Here is a 19,135-nt window from a genome sequence, read left to right as displayed (position 1 = left end):
AGGTGACAGCCTGTTAAGAAAGATAATCACAGAACTAAAGAATTACATAGCACAGAGAAACACACAAAAATAGAAGCACATTTGTACCAAGTACAGCTTTAATCCTTAAAACTGATTTAAACGTTGCATGCCTTTGAAAAAAATAATACATGATCTCAGCAATTAAGTTTCCTGAAAACTCATAATGAACACAAGTAGGACAAAGTGAGTTTAGTTTAGGCCAAACATAGTGAGAAAATAAGGACTTGGTCTCACACAATTGCTACTGGGGTATTTTCCCTTCCTCACACAGATTCTTTCCTAAAAATAATTGGGAAGAAATGCAGAATTTCTTCCCCACTCCCTAACATTTCCCCCACTGAATGTTAAGACATTCTTAACAACTGCATTAGAATACATTCAGAAAGTTTTACTTGTAGCAATTTAGATATGAACAATCATGTTCACAGGGATACAAGAGCAGGGAACCAGTGTTCCCATCCCAATGAGATGGAGAAACTGTATCCCAGACTGTTTTACCTGAGTGCCTCAGACAGCCATATGTTGCAAAGGAATTTCTCCTCATAATCTACCTTCTCATTTTTTCCAAGAAAAGAGATGCCAAAAGGCAAACCCCGGTGGAAAAGTACTTGCAAAAAATGTGAAGGAAAGAATTCACATCTTTAACAGATCAAGAGCCTAATAAACATTCATATCTTTGACCTAAAAATCCCACCTCTAAAAATATACCCAAAGGAAATAGTGAGGAATTCAAACAAAGGTTTATATACAAAGAGGTTTGTGATAGCATATAACAAAGAAAAACTGAAATAAACTAAATAAATAAATAATAAACTAAGTGAGTTTGGGGCAGCCACTAACACACACACACACACACACACACACACACACACAGAAAAGTGGCAGGAAAACACATCAGATGTGTACAAGACAATCCTGTATATGTGATAGGTTCATGCTCAAACTTTCTTTACTGATGAGTTTTGCTACCAAGAATGTTTGGTAGCAACTGCTCCAGAGCATATTCACATGGGTCACTCCAGCTCCTCTGGCAACAGCTCCCAGCAGGAAACAGAGGCAGCCCAAGGCTGTATGAACATTAGGGCCTTATCCGAAGGTTAATATCACCAGACACTTCGTGCAAATGAAACCTATCATACTCTGTAATTAGAATCTGTTGGATGGTATAAGTTCTCCCGAATATACCCTGACTCGAAAATAGCTAAAAGGTGGATGGAAGCCAAGTGCACACATTCCAGCGGTAAAGTATTAAAACAGAACAGGGCAAGCACGACTAAGACTTTAAATTAAATCCTGTGACTACAGGACTCCATCTCTACATTGCTTTGTGAAGGCCAGTCATGCCTACGATTTACCCTAGGTGATTCATGTTCTTTTTTGGTTTTCTAACACATCATTCCTAACTTTCATTCAAGAAGACCAACTTCCTGGGATCTTTAAGTAAGTTAAACCAATTAAACTTGATCATCATGCCAGATGGTCAAAAAAGAATGAACACACACAAAAAAATAAATGGCTCTATTTTTGTCCATGATCCTCAACTGAAAGCTTGGATTTCATTCTCTCAGGAACTAGAAGAGAAAAAAAACGAGGGTGATAACAACATATACCACTGATAACCACGACCCCACTTATTGCACCCAGATACCACTTGCTGCACACTTACCACTTGCCAGGCACTAGTCCCTGTACTAAATGTGTGACATGGCCTTTCCATTTAAACCTCAGTGGGGTCTTAGGAGGCTATTTTATGCTGAGGAAATTGAGGCTGAGAGGGGCTAAGTAATGTGCCTGAGATCATTGAGCTAGAAGAGAGATGAAGCCAGGATCAGCCCTGAGCAGTCAGAGCTCTGCTTTTAATCTCTGCATGCCCAGGTCCAGGGATGCATGGGACCAGGCTGATGGGCTTCCCTGGTGCAAAGGGAGTACCTATTTGTCCCAGGCATCACACATGCTCACTTGCATAGCCTTCAGTTTTCATCATATTGCCCACAGTTGCTATTTTTATGACCATATTCCACCACTTCTACTTCCGGGACTTTTATCAAGCCAAGTTGTCCTTTCAATCTTAGTTGTGGATGGCTCAGTTCAGTTCCAGGTCCGGTTGCCGTTGTTAGTTGCAGGGGGCGCAGCCCACCACCCCTTATGGGAGTTGGGGAATCGAACCGGCAACCGTGTGGTTGAGAGCCTACTCACCCATGTGGGAATTGAACTAGCAGCCTTCGGAGTTAGGAGCACGGAGCTCCAACCACCTGAGCCACCGGGCCGGCCCTGCATGTTAACATATCTGAGATCAGGTGCATCTCACCATCTCAGCCAACCAGGCAGCAGACATGGTAGAACTGTCACTCACTGCTGGCGGTGTGCATTAAAGCAGAATAGGTGTTGCTGAATTAGAAGACGATCTTAGAAATGACAGTGAGCACCCTTTGAAGAAATGCTACATCACAAGCACCTTTGAAGGCACAGATGACAATATTTTGTTTGGAAAAGCAAGGACCTCAAGACACTGAATAAGAAAGTGATTTTGAAGAATCACACTCAATTTGTGAAGTATAGGAATACTTAACCAATTTATCTTGCTTATTTGTTCTTTTACATATGTATGAGAAGAAACCTAAGGTAGAAGTCTAAAAAACTCTTTCAATAAGTATAAAATATTCCAAGTAGCAAGAAAGCTTTTTTGTCATAGTTTAACTGGCAGAATTATTCTTTCTTAGTAGTACATGAAATAATGATGTGCCTTACAATCAACGGTGTCTGAAATGACTACTGTATATTACTTCTTATAGCATCTCTCAGGAGAGGTGCCAAGTTTACAATGTATCAGAACATTAAACTATGAAGTCCAAGAGGACTCGACTCATGAGTTTCCAAAGAACCAGCCCAAAACTCGTTGACCCAAAGGTTAAAAAGTGACTACTCAGACCAGATGACTCAGAAACCCGCCTCCACAGCCACAGCCTCTCTAATGAACTCCAGACCCAGTTTCTCTCTCTCTACCGCTCTCCACCTGAATATGCCGTCCTCTCCTGCCCGAGGTGCCTCAAAGTGAGCCCATAGAAACCCTTCTTACTGACCTTGTCACCTGCTCCTCCCCTGTGCTCCACAGCTCAGGGATGGGTACACCTCCAGCCCAGTAGTCCAAGCCAGAGAGCTGGGGGTCAGAAAGTCTTCCATCTCCTTAATCCCTGGTCACAAGTGCTGTGGCCCCTGCCTCCTCTTTTCACCTCACCCTGTTTACTGCCTGTGAGTATCTCAGTGAGAGACTTTCCATAGCTCTTGCTCTGTCATTTCCACAGTCAGCTAACTGGGACTCCCCACCTCCAACCTCTCCAGGCACCAATCCCCCCTTTAAACCACTGTGACATTTACCTGCCTACACCCAAGATGGATCCCATCCTTCTTTGCTGCTTAAAACCCTTCAAGGTCTCTGCTGCCAACAGGTCAAAGCCAAACCCTCTTCTGGTAAGCACAGCCCTTCACCACCTCCCCTCCTTGGCCCACGCAGCACACACACCTTTCCCGGCCTACCTGTTCTCAATTTCTGCCATCCTGAATGTGTCATTCCCAGGACATCATGCTCTTTCATGCCTTGGTTCCGTCGTGTGGGCTTTTCCCTCTGTCTGAAATACTCTGTGCTTCTGGGCGCCTCAAACCTCCTCCTACCCATGCCCACTTAAATGCCAAGACCTAGATAATATATCAGCTCCTCTGTGAAGATGAATTTCTGAAACAGATTCTCCTCCGTGTCCCCACAGAATACTGTACATACATCTAGTATGCATTTAGCCCAATATATTATTTTTGGCATGCCCCTCTTTGCCCTGTAGGCTTCTGGAATAAGAATACATACTCTACCTAGCACAGGGCACATATGAAATATTTTTGGATGAATGGGTGAATAAATAAATGGATTAACAAATGAATTTCTGTGGGTTACTTTTAAGAAAAAAGAAGGACTCGTTTAGCATCACATTCTACACCCTGTGGCACTCACATCTTTGTTTTCCTCCGATTCCTTTCGTGGAAGCCATTCCCCCCACCGTGCCCACCTGTAATGAGCACCTCCACGTACCTCATTGGTCTCATTTATTTCTGGCCACTGGCTTAGCAGCACCCGTACCGCAGGGGTGTGACCATGTTGGGCTGCGAGGTGCAAAGCCGTGTTCCCCTCCTGTAACACAGACACAGTTGCAGCCGGTCCCCTGCACTGAGGAACACGCCCTCCACTGGTCAGGCTGCAAGGGGGCTTCTGGGAGGTTTCACTTGGTTAAAGCAGTGGTCCAAAGTGGGGGCCACATTATCCCCAGTTTTAACTGAAATTTATCATTGTTTTTTTTAAGTTTTAAATGAAACCACACAGCTATTTGAACCAGCAGGAAAAACCCTCCACACTCTTTGTTCAACCTTTGCTGCTAATTTGTCAGCAAAAAATGGACATTACACCTGAAACTAATATATTATTGTACACCGACTGAAATTGAAAAATAAAAAAATTATTTTAAAAAAATGTGGGACGGGGCAGCCAGTTAGCTCAGTTGGTTAGAGCGCGGTGCTCTTAACAACAAGGTTGCCAGCTCGATCCCCACATGGGCCACTGTGAGCAGTGCCCTCCACAACTAGACTGAAACAACTACTTAACTTGAAGCTGATGGGTCCTGGAAAAACACAAATAAATAAAAGTTTAAAAAAAAAAAGAAGTGGGACAATGAAAGTAATTCCATATAACCTTTGTAAAGGTAAACTGGTGAAAGATTTCTGGGAGGTAGTTTTAGCAATGTGTACCAAAAGATTAAAAAATGTGTGGAACTCTCTGACCCACGATTCTATATCTAGGATTTTCTCCTAAGAAAATAACCAAAGATGTGTATATAGATATGGATGTCCACCCGGGGTTTCCCACCCCAGTCAGGTGGGGCTGAGTCTCCAACAGACCTCAGGAGAAGAAACAAGATGACTGGTGTTGACAGTGGGGAAAAAATCCATGTAGTCCAATTGACTTCACAACTATTTATGGAGCAAAAACTAGCATTCTGGACAATCCGCTGCAAAAATGGATTTACGTGGATATTCCATGATTCTCTCTGACTGTAGTAACAACTGAACAACTATACTGCTGACCAACATGCCATCACAAAAATACCAACTGTCACTTCCCTTTCTGTTGCTCTTTAAAGAAATAAAAGTCCAACTCACCTTGTCCTTTTCTGAAGTATGCAGATTAAGGAAGATAAGTTTTTCTATCATTTCAACGTGGCCCCTCTCAGCGGCCAAAAGAAATGGTTTTCTTCCTTTCTGAAAATCAATCATAAACCACCAGCTTTTATTACGTACTTATTGAACAAGCAAGACAGCTGACCAGGCAGGCAGCATTTTGAGGTGGACGAGGAAGCCCAGATGGTACTTCTGGTCATAGCATTCCGGGCCCTTCTTGGGGGAGGGTGATAACAATCTCATTCCAAACCAGATCCAGTTCGGAGCTGTTGCCCCAAACTGTGGGAACTCCGTATTGGCACAGAATCATTTTTATGGGGGAAGAGAAGCACTGTGCAGAAATGGTCCTCTCCAGTGCCTGGGTAGATGCCACTTCACAGCCAGACAACCAGATTCCCTTTCAAATGTAGCAATTTTACCAACTTTCTGTGTTTATTGAATAGTTCTTTTACTAAAGTATTTCCTGGGAAGTTATTATGTGCCAGACCTGTGTCAGGCATCTGCACATCACACACTAAGCCTTGCCTTACTGACTGTCGTGCAGGGTATCATGCGGGGTCTCCTGTCCCGCTCCCCACATAAGAACGCAGGACATGGTGAGGCCAAAAAGGAACAGCCATGGAGCCACAGATAGCGGAGTTATACCACTATAGTCTCACTGGCAGCTGGGTTGGAAACACAGGAAGCAGGAGCCACAGAATCTGCTATCCACACTCCGCCACACTCCGTACTTGCTAGCCCCCATTTGCTGCTAGTGTAGCCACAGCAGTTATAGTGGTGGTCAGTGGCTCACTGGTTACAGCTGATGGCCATCCAATCACAGTTGATGGCCATTTACTACCTGAGAACCTGGAAACTGCACTCCTGGCTCTGTCCCCACACTGATAAAAATGTGTGAAGCAGAAATTTTCCAGGGCTCAATATTTATGCAGCTCATTTAAGCATGATGTTTTATCCACTGCTCCTTTTCAAGACTTGCTTGTTTGCTCATATGTTTATCTCCAATAATCATAAGAATCAACAGGGAAACTCTTAAGAACAGATCTATATGGAATGGCATGGAGAAATTAGGCGTTACCCAGAGAACATAGCTTATGAGGGATATGTAAGCGTGATTTGTTGAGAACAAAAGTTCAAATGTAGAATTTTCTAATTATGGTAATTTCTGCCATTTTTCATACTACATATGGAGATTGCATTTGCAATAGCCAAAATGCCATCAAGAAAAGTGAAAGACTCATAGAAATTTAAATTTTCTAACTCGAGATATTTGAAAAGAGGAACAGGAAGCTGGGGTGGCAAAATGAAGGCAGAAGTACTTTCTTCAACTCAAGAAAACACAAATTGTTTGGGCGTGTTATTAACTAAAAGCTTCGCAAGATGTTTGAAATGTGAGCAACAAGATACAAGCCTCTTTATAAAAAGTCTCCTGAGTCAGATTTGTCATCTGCTTTCCTGCTAAGGCAGGGTAATCAAAAGATCACGGTCACTGTTAACTTGAGATAACAGCTCATGATTCCCCAATAACTAGAAGAAAAGGGAAAGAAAAATGCTGAAATAATAAATGGCAACAAAACCAAACCAAGTGTCTACAGGGACCAGCCCTACAGGGCTCGGTATTCAGGCAGAGAGGCTGGAGAAACACAGCGGCACCAAAAAAGTCCACCTAATGCTTCACTCCTGAGCCAGGTATGTTGCCGATGAAGCCTACATCCCCTGGCCTACCCTGCAACATGTGAAGGCCTGACCGGTCATCATCCTCCTTAAATTACGAAGGAAGGGCAAAGGGAAGAAACAGATTGCTTGGGGCCTCGGTTTGCTGCTTGCAAGTTAGACACCTAATGGAAGAGCAAAATCTAGTCTTGAGCCTTGAACAGTTCTTTGGAAATGACAAGCTAGAAATTCTTGTGTCTGGCTTAATACAAATATCTGCAAATGATTACAACAGATAAAGGTCTATATAAACAAATCACAAAAAGGGGGAAAACATTTAGTCACACATCCTTATTAGTCATTCACTCATTTATTCAGCAAATATTAAGCACCAATGTATAGGCCAGAGACTGTGCTTAAGCAGAATGGCCAAGATGAAAAATATACTGCCCTGTCCTCAAGAAGCTCAGAGTCCAACTGGGAAGATGGACATATAAGCAAGTACTTATAATGAAATGCAGTGACTGAGAGCTGGTGGGGGTACATAAATCAACATGAGCGTGTTTGTGGTTGGGAAGGCAGGTGACAATAAATGGTGGAAGAAGTCCCTTAAAAGTTGCTAACGCACTGGAACAGGAGAAAAAAGCACTGATGCCCTGTGTCCTGGCCACCATCTTTTCTGTTGGAGAACAGCCCCTGTGCCCTATTTTTGCGGAGCTGTTAGTTATAGGCTCCTGCCTCTTCCACCACCCACCCCTTGGTCACAGTGTTTGGTTCAGGGATGGAGAATCCTGTGAGATCTTTTTGGCGTATTCTATTTTTACTCTAGAGTTATCAGCTCAGCTGTCAGTAGCCCTCTTTGCCACTGGTAAGGAGATCCACCTAAGAATGAAGCCAGCACAGTGAAAAGCAGAGCTGGAAAATACAAAAAGAGACAAAGAGCTCTGATGACATCCTTTGAGCTCCTCAATTCACACATAACCTAAAATTACTCATGTCTGGAGCTCTTAATTGAATGAATTAATACATTCTTTTTTTTTTTTTTTCCTTAAAGTAGTTTGAGTTGAGTTTCTGTCACCTTTCACTATCAGGGATTCACTAAAACAACTGCCCGATCTCACAGAAATACTAGAACGACTTCAAATGTTTAGGTTCAACTAAACATTTCAGACTAACAAAAGTATCACAGGCCACACTTGGCACCAATCTACTCAAACGATGTCAGAATGAACCACCGCTTGTCAGTGTCAGCTGTTCCTCTCCCTACCATGGTCCACACAGCTGTTTAGAAACTGTTGTCTTTGGCTCTCCAGGTGACAGCTATTTACAAGGTGACAAGATCCACTTGGGCAGGTGTGGGAGCCACCCTGGCTTAGAAGCCTGGTATTCCACAAGAACAAATATCTCTTGTAACAACCTCTTGGGCACCGCTTCCAGGTCCCTAAAAGGGACATACTCAGTTAGTCACGAGAGTCACTGCACTTAGAGAAGCCCAAAGTATGCATTTCCTTGCTACTTGTAGTTTTTGTGTGGTTCCTATGAGTCTAGATGCAATTTGCCAATTAGGGGTCATTTTTATCATAAGCAATACTGCTTAGTGACAGTTAATATTGTATCTTCTTCTTGTTTGCAGGGACACAGAGCCAGAGAGTTAACCATGCCTAACGCTAGCAACACACCCTCAAACTCCTTAGTTAGGAGTTAATAAATTACCTTTACTGCTTAATCTAGATTAAACTGATATTTTTCACAATCATAAACAGAAAGAATTCTAACGAATACATATTTAGCAGTTTGGAGACAAACACTATTAGAAGTGTCAGAGGTCTGTTCAACTTTAAAAATGGCCTTATTCTTTTTCTTTTACCCTTGCTACAAAGCCTCGGGTTTCTGCACATCGAAACAAAGTGACAGAGGATCCACCCACAAAGAAAGCTTAGTCTGATAAGAAATGGGAGGTTGTCACAAATGAAACATCTTTTCTCTCCAAGAAAGCAGTTGTTACTTTAAACTTTCAATGCCCTTTAAAAATGTTAACATCAGCAACAACAAAAAATGAAAGCCAAATGTCATGCGGGAGACCCTGCTCGCTGCGCCATTTGTCGTGCAGGGAGGCCTGCGGGGTCTCTGCTCCCGCTCCCCACACAAGAACGCAGGATATGGTGAGGCCAAAAAGGAACACCCACGGAGCCATAGGTAGGGGAGTCATACCACTATATTCTCTCTGGCGGCACTATACTCTCACTGGAGGCTGGATCCGCACTGTCCGCAAACCGCCATCCACGCTTGCCAGCCCAGCCGCCATCTTCTTGCTAGCCCCCATTCTTCCTCTCTTCTCCTAGCATAGCCACAGCAGTTATATTAGTGGCCAATGGCTCACTGGTTACAGCTGACGGCCAACTAGCCACAGCTGATGGCCATGCAATCACAGTTGGCCATTTACTACCTGAGCCAGCACCTGTCTATGTGAGGCCGAGAGCCTGGAAACTACTTTCTGGGGCTCCGCCCCCACACTCCACCCCTACAGGCTCTCGCCTCACAATCTACGTGACAAGCGTCTTCCTCGAGGGGACCTGTGCGAGGAGCCTGGGGGTGAATGCAATATCCTGGACACAGCCAGGCTCTCTGGGCACAACCAGGGTTTCTCAGGGCACCACCAGTACTTCTGGGCATGGCCAGACTTCCTGGACTTCTTAGGGTACCACCTGTCTTCCCGGACACAGCCAGGGTTTCTCAGGGCACCACCAGTGCTTCTGGGCACGGCCAGACTTCCTGGACTTCTTAGGGTACCACCTGTCTTCCTGGACACAGCCAGGGTTTCTCAGGGCACCACCAGTACTTCTGGGCACGGCCAGACTTCCTGGACTTCTTAGGGTACCACCTGTCTTCCCGGACACAGCCAGGGTTTCTCAGGGCACCACCAGTGCTTCTGGGCACGGCCAGACTTCCTGGACTTCTTAGGGTACCACCTGTCTTCCTGGACACAGCCAGGGTTTCTCAGGGCACCACCAGTACTTCTGGGCACGGCCAGACTTCCTGGACTTCTTAGGGTACCACCTGTCTTCCCCGAGCACAGCTAGGATTTCTCAGGGCACTGCCACTCTCTGTGGGCACAGCCACACTTCCTGGACACAGCCAGGGCTCTCAGGGCACTGCCACTCTCTGTGGGCACAGCCACACTTCCTGGACTCAGCCAGGGCTTTCAGGGCACTGCCACTCTCTGTGGGCACAGCCACACTTCCTGGACACAGCCAGGGCTCTCAGGGCACTGCCACTCTCTCTGGGAACAGCCCGACTTCCTGGGCACAGCCAGGGTATCTTCAGGGCTCAGCCACACTTCCTGGACTCAGCCAGGGCTCTCAGGGCACTGCCACTCTCTCTGTGCCTCTCAGGGTACCGTGCTGGAACAACAGTGACTCACAATCAAGGTGCTTACATATTCTCAATGGCGGCCAGTGAAGAGACAAAAGCAAATATCCCCCAGTTCCACTAACAACAGTTCCCAAACAAACAGTCAAGCGGTCCATTAAATTAGGGATGGAAGGCAATTCCCCATAGTCCATAGTCATTCGCCAGGGCTGTCCTGGGGGTGAGGGATGACCTTGACCTCACCCTCATCTCCCACGGAGGACTCAGCAAGCGTTACCTCCTGGGACTATAAGTCCTGCATCCGGGCTGCCTGAGCAGGAACTTCCCCGGCCCACAGGGCTGCAACGACCTTCGCTTTCTCCGGCCTGTGCTGGTTGGGGAACCGTCCACATCTTTCCACCTCTCCACAGGGCTCCATCTCTCCAGCAGCTGCATGGCTTTTCCTGTGCTGGTGGGAGAACCGTCCACGTCCTCCCACCCCTCCACGGGCGTCCAGGTCTCCGGCAGCTGCTCCTCCTGGTCTTCCTCAGACTGGGTGTTCACACGCACAAACTGCTCCACCGTCCTTTGGAGAGCTTTGGCCGGCACCATACCCTGCTCGCTGCGCCATTTGTCATGCGGGGGACCCTGCTCGCTGCGCCATTTGTCGTGCAGGGCGTCCGGTGGGGTCTCTGCTCCCACTCCCCATACAAGAACGCAGGATATGGTGAGGCCAAAAAGGAACACCCACGGAGCCATAGGTAGGGGAGTCATACCACTATATTCTCTCTGGCGGCACTATACTCTCACTGGAGGCTGGATCCGCACTGTCCGCAAACCGCCATCCACACTTGCCAGCCCAGCCGCCATCTTCTTGCTAGCCCCCATTCTTTCTCTCTCTTTCCTCCTCCTCTCTCTTCTAGCGTAGCCACAGCAGTTATATTAGTGGCCAATGGCTCACTGGTTACAGCTGACGGCCAACTAGCCACAGCTGATGGCCATGCAATCACAGTTGGCCATTTACTACCTGAGCCAGCACCTGTCTATGTGAGGCCGAGAGCCTGGAAACTACTTTCTGGGGCTCTGCCCCCACACCAAATTACACACAATAAGGACATTTAAAGTAATCTATATCTTATAAACATACCAAAAGGTAGCATAAAGAAAGATGAAGTGACAATAAAATGAGATATAAGTCTTTTCCCTAGTCTCTAGTACATGTTATTAGGCAAAATAACAACAGGAATTTCAAAAAATATGTTTGCTTTAAATATAGTTTCCTACCATGGTCTCTATCTAGTGCAGTCTCATGGGACTGCCACTCACTTGGAAGGCAAGGAGACAGGGAGATTTTCCAGTCAGAAGACTGCTGCCTGGCATCAGAAAAGTCCCATACTTCGGGCCCCAGACAAATCACAGTGCCTTCCAAGCTCAGGATCCTGATTCCCTTTCCTAATTAGTAAAAGTAAGGAGGGCCCAGAATTCCTGTTCCTTCTTTCCTTTATCAATGTATGTGTATTTAACCTAGTATCTTCTAACTCAGTGCATTTAAATTGTTGCATGTGAATAATTCTGAGGGATTGCAATTGTTCATTAGAAATTACTTCCCATTTTTAAGTTTACTGCCAGAGCTTTCAAATTTGACAAGTAACGAAATTCAGCAAAAATTTCATAAATAGCCATTAAATGGGCACCCAAAGTTCAGGCTGACCATCCTTTCCCACAGGGATCCCAGAGATGGTGCCCTGGAGAGCCTCTGAAGGGAGGAGGGTGGGACCCAGCACAAAGGCCCCCAGTGCTTCGTGTGTGTGTCTACACCACACGACATTTCCCCTTACCCTGGGATCAGGAACTCACAGCAGATCCCCAACAAAAGGGGAAAACTGGCAGGTCCCTGAATCAATAGAGATTTGAGAGGGAGAAAGACCATTGCCATGAGGTAAAAAGTGCTGAAAGAGCCATGCATTAAATATGAAGGCATGGAACTGGTATGGGTGGGGTAAGTTCTCCCCACTGGAGCCAATGGGATTGATTAAATCCAAGGCTGTTACATACTGGCCTCAGGTCCATGTAAGAAAATATGTCCTCTCAAACCACTTGTGCTTATTATTTCCAACCCTCCAAAAAAAAGCTGTGCATTTTTATCTCTAGAGACTTCCTGTATAGATTCCTTTACACTAACAAAAGTTCCCATTCGTCTGCAGCTGAAACCAACCTGACACTGAACTACCAAACTCTTGTAAATATTCAACAAATATGTGGATGGCCTCTGAGGCCATTGATTTCTGTGTCCCCCCCCCCCCCCTTAGTCGGAGTATTTATTTTTGATCACTAGGTGGGAGTTTATATGTAGATTCAAAAATCTCTAGACGACTTTCTTTACCTGTAACTTTTCCTGGCTGCTCTAATCTCTCTCCCCTGGAGAGGCCCCATGATTTCTAGAACTATGGAGTTGCGAGAAACCTCAAACATTTTCCAGTGTCCTTCATCTCTCCATCCCAACCAAGCTCTCCGGGGCCTCGTTAAATCCATTTTATTAATAAAGACCTCCTCCCAGTAAGGCTTTCCTTGTTAGCTTTTGGAATTCCCTCCTGGCTAAAGTGAGGATTTTACTAACTCTGGGCCAGTAAACAGGCTCTCAATCACTTTCTGTTGATAAGAAACTAGGCAAGAAGGCCAGTTGTGAAGGTGGGGCAGTCTTTTCTATCAAATGTATTTCATGAGCTCCGCCATACTCTTAAGCAAATAGTAACGAAAAACATCTCCACAGCACGACATTTCCCCTTACACTGTAATGGGAATTAATAGCCCCTGAGCTCCTGATCCCAGGTACTACTGGCTTTGACCAACATCCTTAAACCGACTCACAGATCTCAGAAAAAGAGGGGGGGAAAAAGAAGAAAAAAAGGGGGGGAAAAGAAAAAAGAAAAAGAGGAGACTCTGTCTTTTGAATTGATCAATCAGGGTTTCTTACAGGACTGAAATGTACTCAGAGATTCTTTTCCCTCTAGACGACCCAGTGGACTCATTATTTGCTCATTCCTAATAGGTCTCTGAACCCATCCTAATTTTAAGGTCTTTCAGCTGGACATGTGGCTTTGCACAGTCTGCTGCCAGGGCTTCTCAGCCTATTCCCTCAACAGAAAGTGAGAGAAGGAGGAAGGGGAGGGGACCTGACAAACATAGACCAGCTGAAGAGATGATGGACAAGAAGGCTGCTGGCCAGCAGAAGCTCCAGAAATGGGAAAGGGTCCCCACAAACCTGCTTTGGTTTTTCAGCCCCTTCAGCCTGCCTGATCTTCCCCATACACTGCTGTCTCCCATGAAAGCACCCAGAGCCCGCTGAAAGGGAAGATATTCATGTGTCTTGTATATAACAGGCCCTCAACAAATATGTGCTGAGTTGAACTGAATGGAATTCATTCAGAGGCCACATCCCTACTTAGCATCAATCAAACTGCAATGACTCAACTTCCTTACCCTGACACAAGATGCTATTTGACTATGATTATCAATTTGAGGAAATCAGATAGTACATTTTATCCTATAACAACTGTTATAATAACTACCACTTAGTGAGCACTTACCATGTGCCAGGCTCTTTGCTGAGTACTTTATAATCATTAACTCATTTAAGTATCACAACAGTAGCTGTTCCAATACTGCTACATAAGAATGGCTTAGGGGTGGTGTCTCATTGGAAAGGGGTGATGGAATGGCTTACCATGAAGCTCATTTGCATAGTCATTTTAATATAAAATTGATGTAATATCAACTGTCTATATCAAAGAATGGAACTGTTACTGATAAAAAATTATATGGAGGTCAAGACCTGCCCCCCAATCGTCCCTTGGTGCTACCGTGACATATGTTTTATTATTCCCATTGTACAGATGGAGATACTAAGGCTTTCAGCAGTTGGAGAACTTATTTAAAGCCACATAGGAAATATATGCCCAAACCACAGCCCAAGTCTCTCTGCCTCCAAGTTGTAAATGCATATATATATATAGTTGCTTAGTCACACTCAGAGGAAGTAATAGACATTGACAGACTTTATTTGAAGACATATTTTTTTGTTATTGTTGTTTTTAAGATTGAGGTAAGGAAAAAATATGAAAGTTTTTTTTTAAAAGAGGTAAAATGAAGTGGACTTCTAGAGAGACTTTTATGGAAAATAATGTTCTAGAGGCACAGTGAAAAGGTGGTCCCATTCAAAATAAAAATGCCACCCTATTTTTTAAAAAGCCTCGTACAGAATTGTACACCTGAAATCTATGTAATTTTACTAACAATTGGCACCCCAATAAATAAATAAATAAATAAATAAATAAATAAATAAATAAATAAATAAAGCCTCGAAGGAGATACTGCAGAGAAAAAACAGTCCTAACACATGGGCAATGCCCACTGTCATCTGAGAAGGGAGATAATACAGCGCAGTGACTGGAGTCAGCCAGATCAGAACTCAAATGCTGGCTCTGTCACTTTCGAGTTTTGGGACTTTGGATCAGATACTTAGCCTCTCTGAGCCTCATCTTCCTTACCTTTAAAAATGAGCAAAACATTTCCTTCTTTATAGGATTACTATGAGGATTAACAGGATAATTCATCCATTCAGCAATGATTTATCCATTCAGCCCCTATATGTGCCAGGTCCTAGCCTCTCACTGAAGTAATGTATAAAGTAGCTTTCCTGTGTATCTAGCACATTAATGGATACTCAGTAAGTGGTACCTGTCATTATATATCTCCTTATGAAAATAAAAGGAGTATAGACAAATACGGTAAAATTGCATTATAGTCTATGGCTCTTTACTGCACAGCCTTGGGTCAAATACATTCCAAAAAGGTCAGGCATCATAGAGTAAAACGCAGTCACCTATTCTGAATACCAAACAGGGTAGATACTGTCCACGCCCCAGCCAGGATGAGGGAGTAGAGAGGGAAGAAGGAACCTGGTGGCTTCCTTACTACTTCCTGCCCCCCCATGCAGGTTCCTGCCCCCCCACATGCAGGTTCCAGGACCAGCCCCCACACCCGCACTTCCCGTCTGCTCTATGACCTGTCAGGTCAATGGAGGAGCTGGCTACAGGGCTAGGTTTGTCTGCCAGGTTTGTCTGCGCGGGCTGCTTTGGGAATTCCAGTAGAAGCAGGAAGCAAGAGGAATGTGGTGGGGTGCATGTGAGACCTGTCCTACCACAGCACACACACCTCATCAGGCTGGTCCAGGTCCCTCAGGTGCAGATCTTGAATGAGGTACTCCACGATGCGCACACTATTGCTCTGAGCTGCAAAATGGAGGGCATTCATTCCATCCTGAAGAGAGCCAGGGAAGAGGAGATAATCATACAGTGATCTCAGGACCTCCCCTGCCTGCACTGTGAGGTGACGGCTTATGCCCAGGTGTGACCCACATTCCTACCTGATTCTTGGCTCTTTGGTCTGCTCCAGCTCTAACCAGCATGAGCATGATCTCGAGGCTTCCAGACCAGGCTGCGAGGTGAATTACTGTCAAGCCATGCTTCCCCAAGAAGAGAGAAGAAAAGAATCCATCACTTGGATGAGCCACACACATGATCTCAAGTCACTAAAGCCAACTTAATACTCAACTGTTGAAAATCAAGGAATAGGGAGAGAATGTGATATACAGCAAAGATGATATTTCAATTCCATGGGGAAAATAAATATATTTAATAAATGGTATAGGCACAAGTAACTCTACCTGGAAGAAAATAAAATTAAATCCTAGATCATATCACACACACACAGAAAAACACATAAACAATAAATACATTAGGAGAAACTCTAGACTGTAATGTACCGTGTCCTAATCTAGAAGTTATAAAAGGAAAGACTGATGGTGAACCAAGTGAACAAACAGTATGTTCTTTAAATGTTTCTTAATAAAGATTAAAAGGTTACTTTCTCTAATACTATATGAAGCATGCTTACAAATCAACAAGAAAAAGGCAATTAAACCAAATGAAAAATGGACCAAACAACATGCTCTCTTAAGGTATTAGTGAAAATGAAACCACTATATTTGAAGCAATCTGTCAATATCAATTAAATTTAAATACAACCAGCAGTCCTACTCCAGGGAATCGATCCCACGAAAGTAAGTTTTAGGAACTAATGTTATATAAACAAGGATATTAATTGTAACCCTTAAAATCTGGGAGCAAGGTAAATGTCCATCGATACAGGAATGCAGAACAAATCAGAGAACAGTCATACCACATCATGCAGCAATTAAAAATCATGAATTAGAATTATAAAATTGACTTGGAGAGATTTCCATGAGGTAGCTGTTAAACGTAGAAAATAAGATGCAGATAAAATATAATATAATCCCATTTTAAATAAAATAAGCAGTGACTAAAAACTCATATATATAAAACTATATATATGTATTTATTTATATACTCACACACACACACACACACACACACACACACACACACACACACAGTCAACCCTCCATATCTGCAGGTTCCACATCCATGGATTCAACCAACCATAAATTGAAAATATTCAGAAAAAAAGTTACAGAGATGCTGATGTGTACTATATACATAGTTAGGCCTACATAGCCTGTTTAAGTCTATTTATATATTTACACTTCCAATATAAATAAAATGTTTACCAATATCTGCACTTTTTCCCAAGAAACAATGATGTTAATTTAACAACTAGGTGAGGTTCTTCAAGAAATGTACCTTAAATACAGTTCTACCCCTTAATTTAGCCTTCTCTAGTAATACAAAATCCAGTTTCACATATGGTCAAAAAGAGGCCAGAAATATTCAGGATAGAAGATACACCACGTTTTGATAAGAGCTCAAATTTTCCCTAAGAAGTCATTCCTAATTTCAAATCCGCCAACAATTAAAGATTTCAATACTAATCATAAAATCCAAACGTCACGAATTGAAGCTGCACACAATTTGAGTCTCTGAAACCATAAATTCTGAGTGGAGTCATCTTTCCTCAGAGGCAAAGAATCACTGCTCACAGATGTCAATTCCCCCACAAGAACCATCATAAAACTAAGTCTTCTGATATCACACTGACATGTCTGAGACAATTTACACAAAAGAGCATGTGTCATGGATTACACGATTACACTCGTGGTTGGTACATGATGCTCTGTAAAGTGTAAAATGCCCACTGCCACTGACAACCTGTCCTCATTCCCAGTCTGGTCGCATGTGAGAAGGTCAATAACTTCCCCTGGGGAACACCTGCACCTGAGTTTCCCAGCAATAAGAAGCTCTGGGCAGATACTGGTCATTATCCTCTGAGCATCAGCTGCACTCCACCTGGGAGCCTTTGTTCACATCTGGAAGAAGAGCCTCCATTTACGAGTACCTAGTCTGCCTCTTCCCAGGATTTGGGGATGCCCCCACGGGGGACCTGGAGTCCTTAGCGTCTGGGCCATCATGTGGTGCTCAGCATGCAGCACTCGGAATGGCAGCCATCTGTTCCCACCCAGGTCCTTGCTCTCCCAATAGACTGAAGGCCCCGAAAGTGGGGACTGTATCTCATGCCAGTGCTTCGCAACACAAACACCTGGAGATCTTGTTAAATCGCAGATTCTGACTCAAGAGGTCAGGGGTGGGCCCCAGATTCTGCGTTTCTAACAAGGTCCCAGGAAATGCCAGTGCTTCTGCTCCCAGGACCACACTTTGAGTAGCAAGAACTTATATGTAGTTGAATCCCTAGTAGTTGGCATTGAGACTTACCCACAACAGGCACTGAATAAATACTGCTGGTGAAGGAGTGCAATTGTTGGCTTTTTGCAAATAGGTGTTAGAATTTATAAGACAGATCTGCCAAGTCAAATTCAGGGCTCATCACACAGATAAAGAAGCTGCCAGGTCAGATCAAATGTGGCATTGCTTGAATTAAAAAATCATTTTATCAGTTATATACTAATGCCACTCTGAATAATTAAATTAGTTATAGAAATATTTAACTTAGTGAGCCTTTCAAGGCAGAGTACAGAGATACATCAGAAATTACTATATTTTTCACCTGACAGCATTTCAGTCTCACAAGGTGAGTTACAAGAAGCTTCCAAATGGGAAAAGCCTCAAAGAAAACAAATTGGTAAAACATTTTGGGAATAACTGACTTGTACTGTGACAAAAACCAGTAGTATATTTAATATATTAGAAACATGGCAATCCTCATACATACTATTTAAAAGATGCTACTGGAACCTGGGCGAGAGATAATAATTGTTCATTGTACAATTCTTTCCACAATTCTTTCCAGATTTGGGATTTCAGTCCTGATTAAAATGGATTAAGTAACTCCACCCTGCTCTCTTTCTCAAATGAGACTAAAATCTCTGGACAGAATGCATGGAGCAGCTGTTTGAGAACTTTGAAAAGTAAATGGGAGCAGGTAAATTGGGGAAGAAAACCAAAACCCAAAATATAAACAATCAGGGTTTCCTGATTTTTCTGTTTTTTTGTTTTTCCTTCCATACCTTCCCACTTGGACCCATGGCAGTGCAAACCACAGAACTGCACCTTGGACACAGACAAAAAGAGCTCCATGAGAGAAACCTTCTCTTTCTGGTCTCAGTAGTGGAAGGGGGACAGGAAAGGTAGGGGAAATCGGCTTCTTTTTTTCACTCTGGCCCTGCCACAGGCAAGCCTCTCTCCCAAAGCTGCAACCCCATGGCTGGAGGGGTGGCAGCAGTGACTGAGCAAGCACGTAAAATTCTGACAGTGGGAATTCTTCTCTCTGACCAGAAAAACGGTGGCCAGAAGAGGGGGTGGAGGTTGGGGAACTCATGTTGTTTTTTCTCCTCTCTTAGCCCTGGAGACGGACCTAATTGTGGGAAGCATACAGCACAGCTGGGAGACGACACCCTTGGCTC

At 44.0% G+C, this 19,135-nt stretch overlaps 1 protein-coding gene across 1 annotated transcript in view; it reads right to left on the bottom strand.

Annotated features, from left to right (window-relative positions):
• Window positions 1-19,135, bottom strand: part of ANKDD1B (ankyrin repeat and death domain containing 1B) — a 54,356-nt gene that overhangs the window by 21,319 nt on the left and 13,902 nt on the right. Inside the window, exons 4-7 of the mRNA XM_074328815.2 lie at window positions 15,665-15,763; window positions 15,454-15,558; window positions 5,221-5,319; window positions 4,100-4,198 (exon numbers count right to left, since the gene is read on the bottom strand). Of these exons, the coding sequence (XP_074184916.2) occupies window positions 4,100-4,198; window positions 5,221-5,319; window positions 15,454-15,558; window positions 15,665-15,763 (402 nt within the window). The remainder of the gene's footprint in view (window positions 1-4,099; window positions 4,199-5,220; window positions 5,320-15,453; window positions 15,559-15,664; window positions 15,764-19,135) is intronic.

The sequence above is a fragment of the Rhinolophus sinicus genome, chromosome 3 (assembly GCF_057876585.1).
Source record: "Rhinolophus sinicus isolate RSI-liver-muscle chromosome 3, RSI-T2T, whole genome shotgun sequence".
NCBI lineage: Eukaryota > Metazoa > Chordata > Mammalia > Chiroptera > Rhinolophidae > Rhinolophus > Rhinolophus sinicus.
This window is presented reverse-complemented; position numbering and strand designations above follow the sequence as displayed.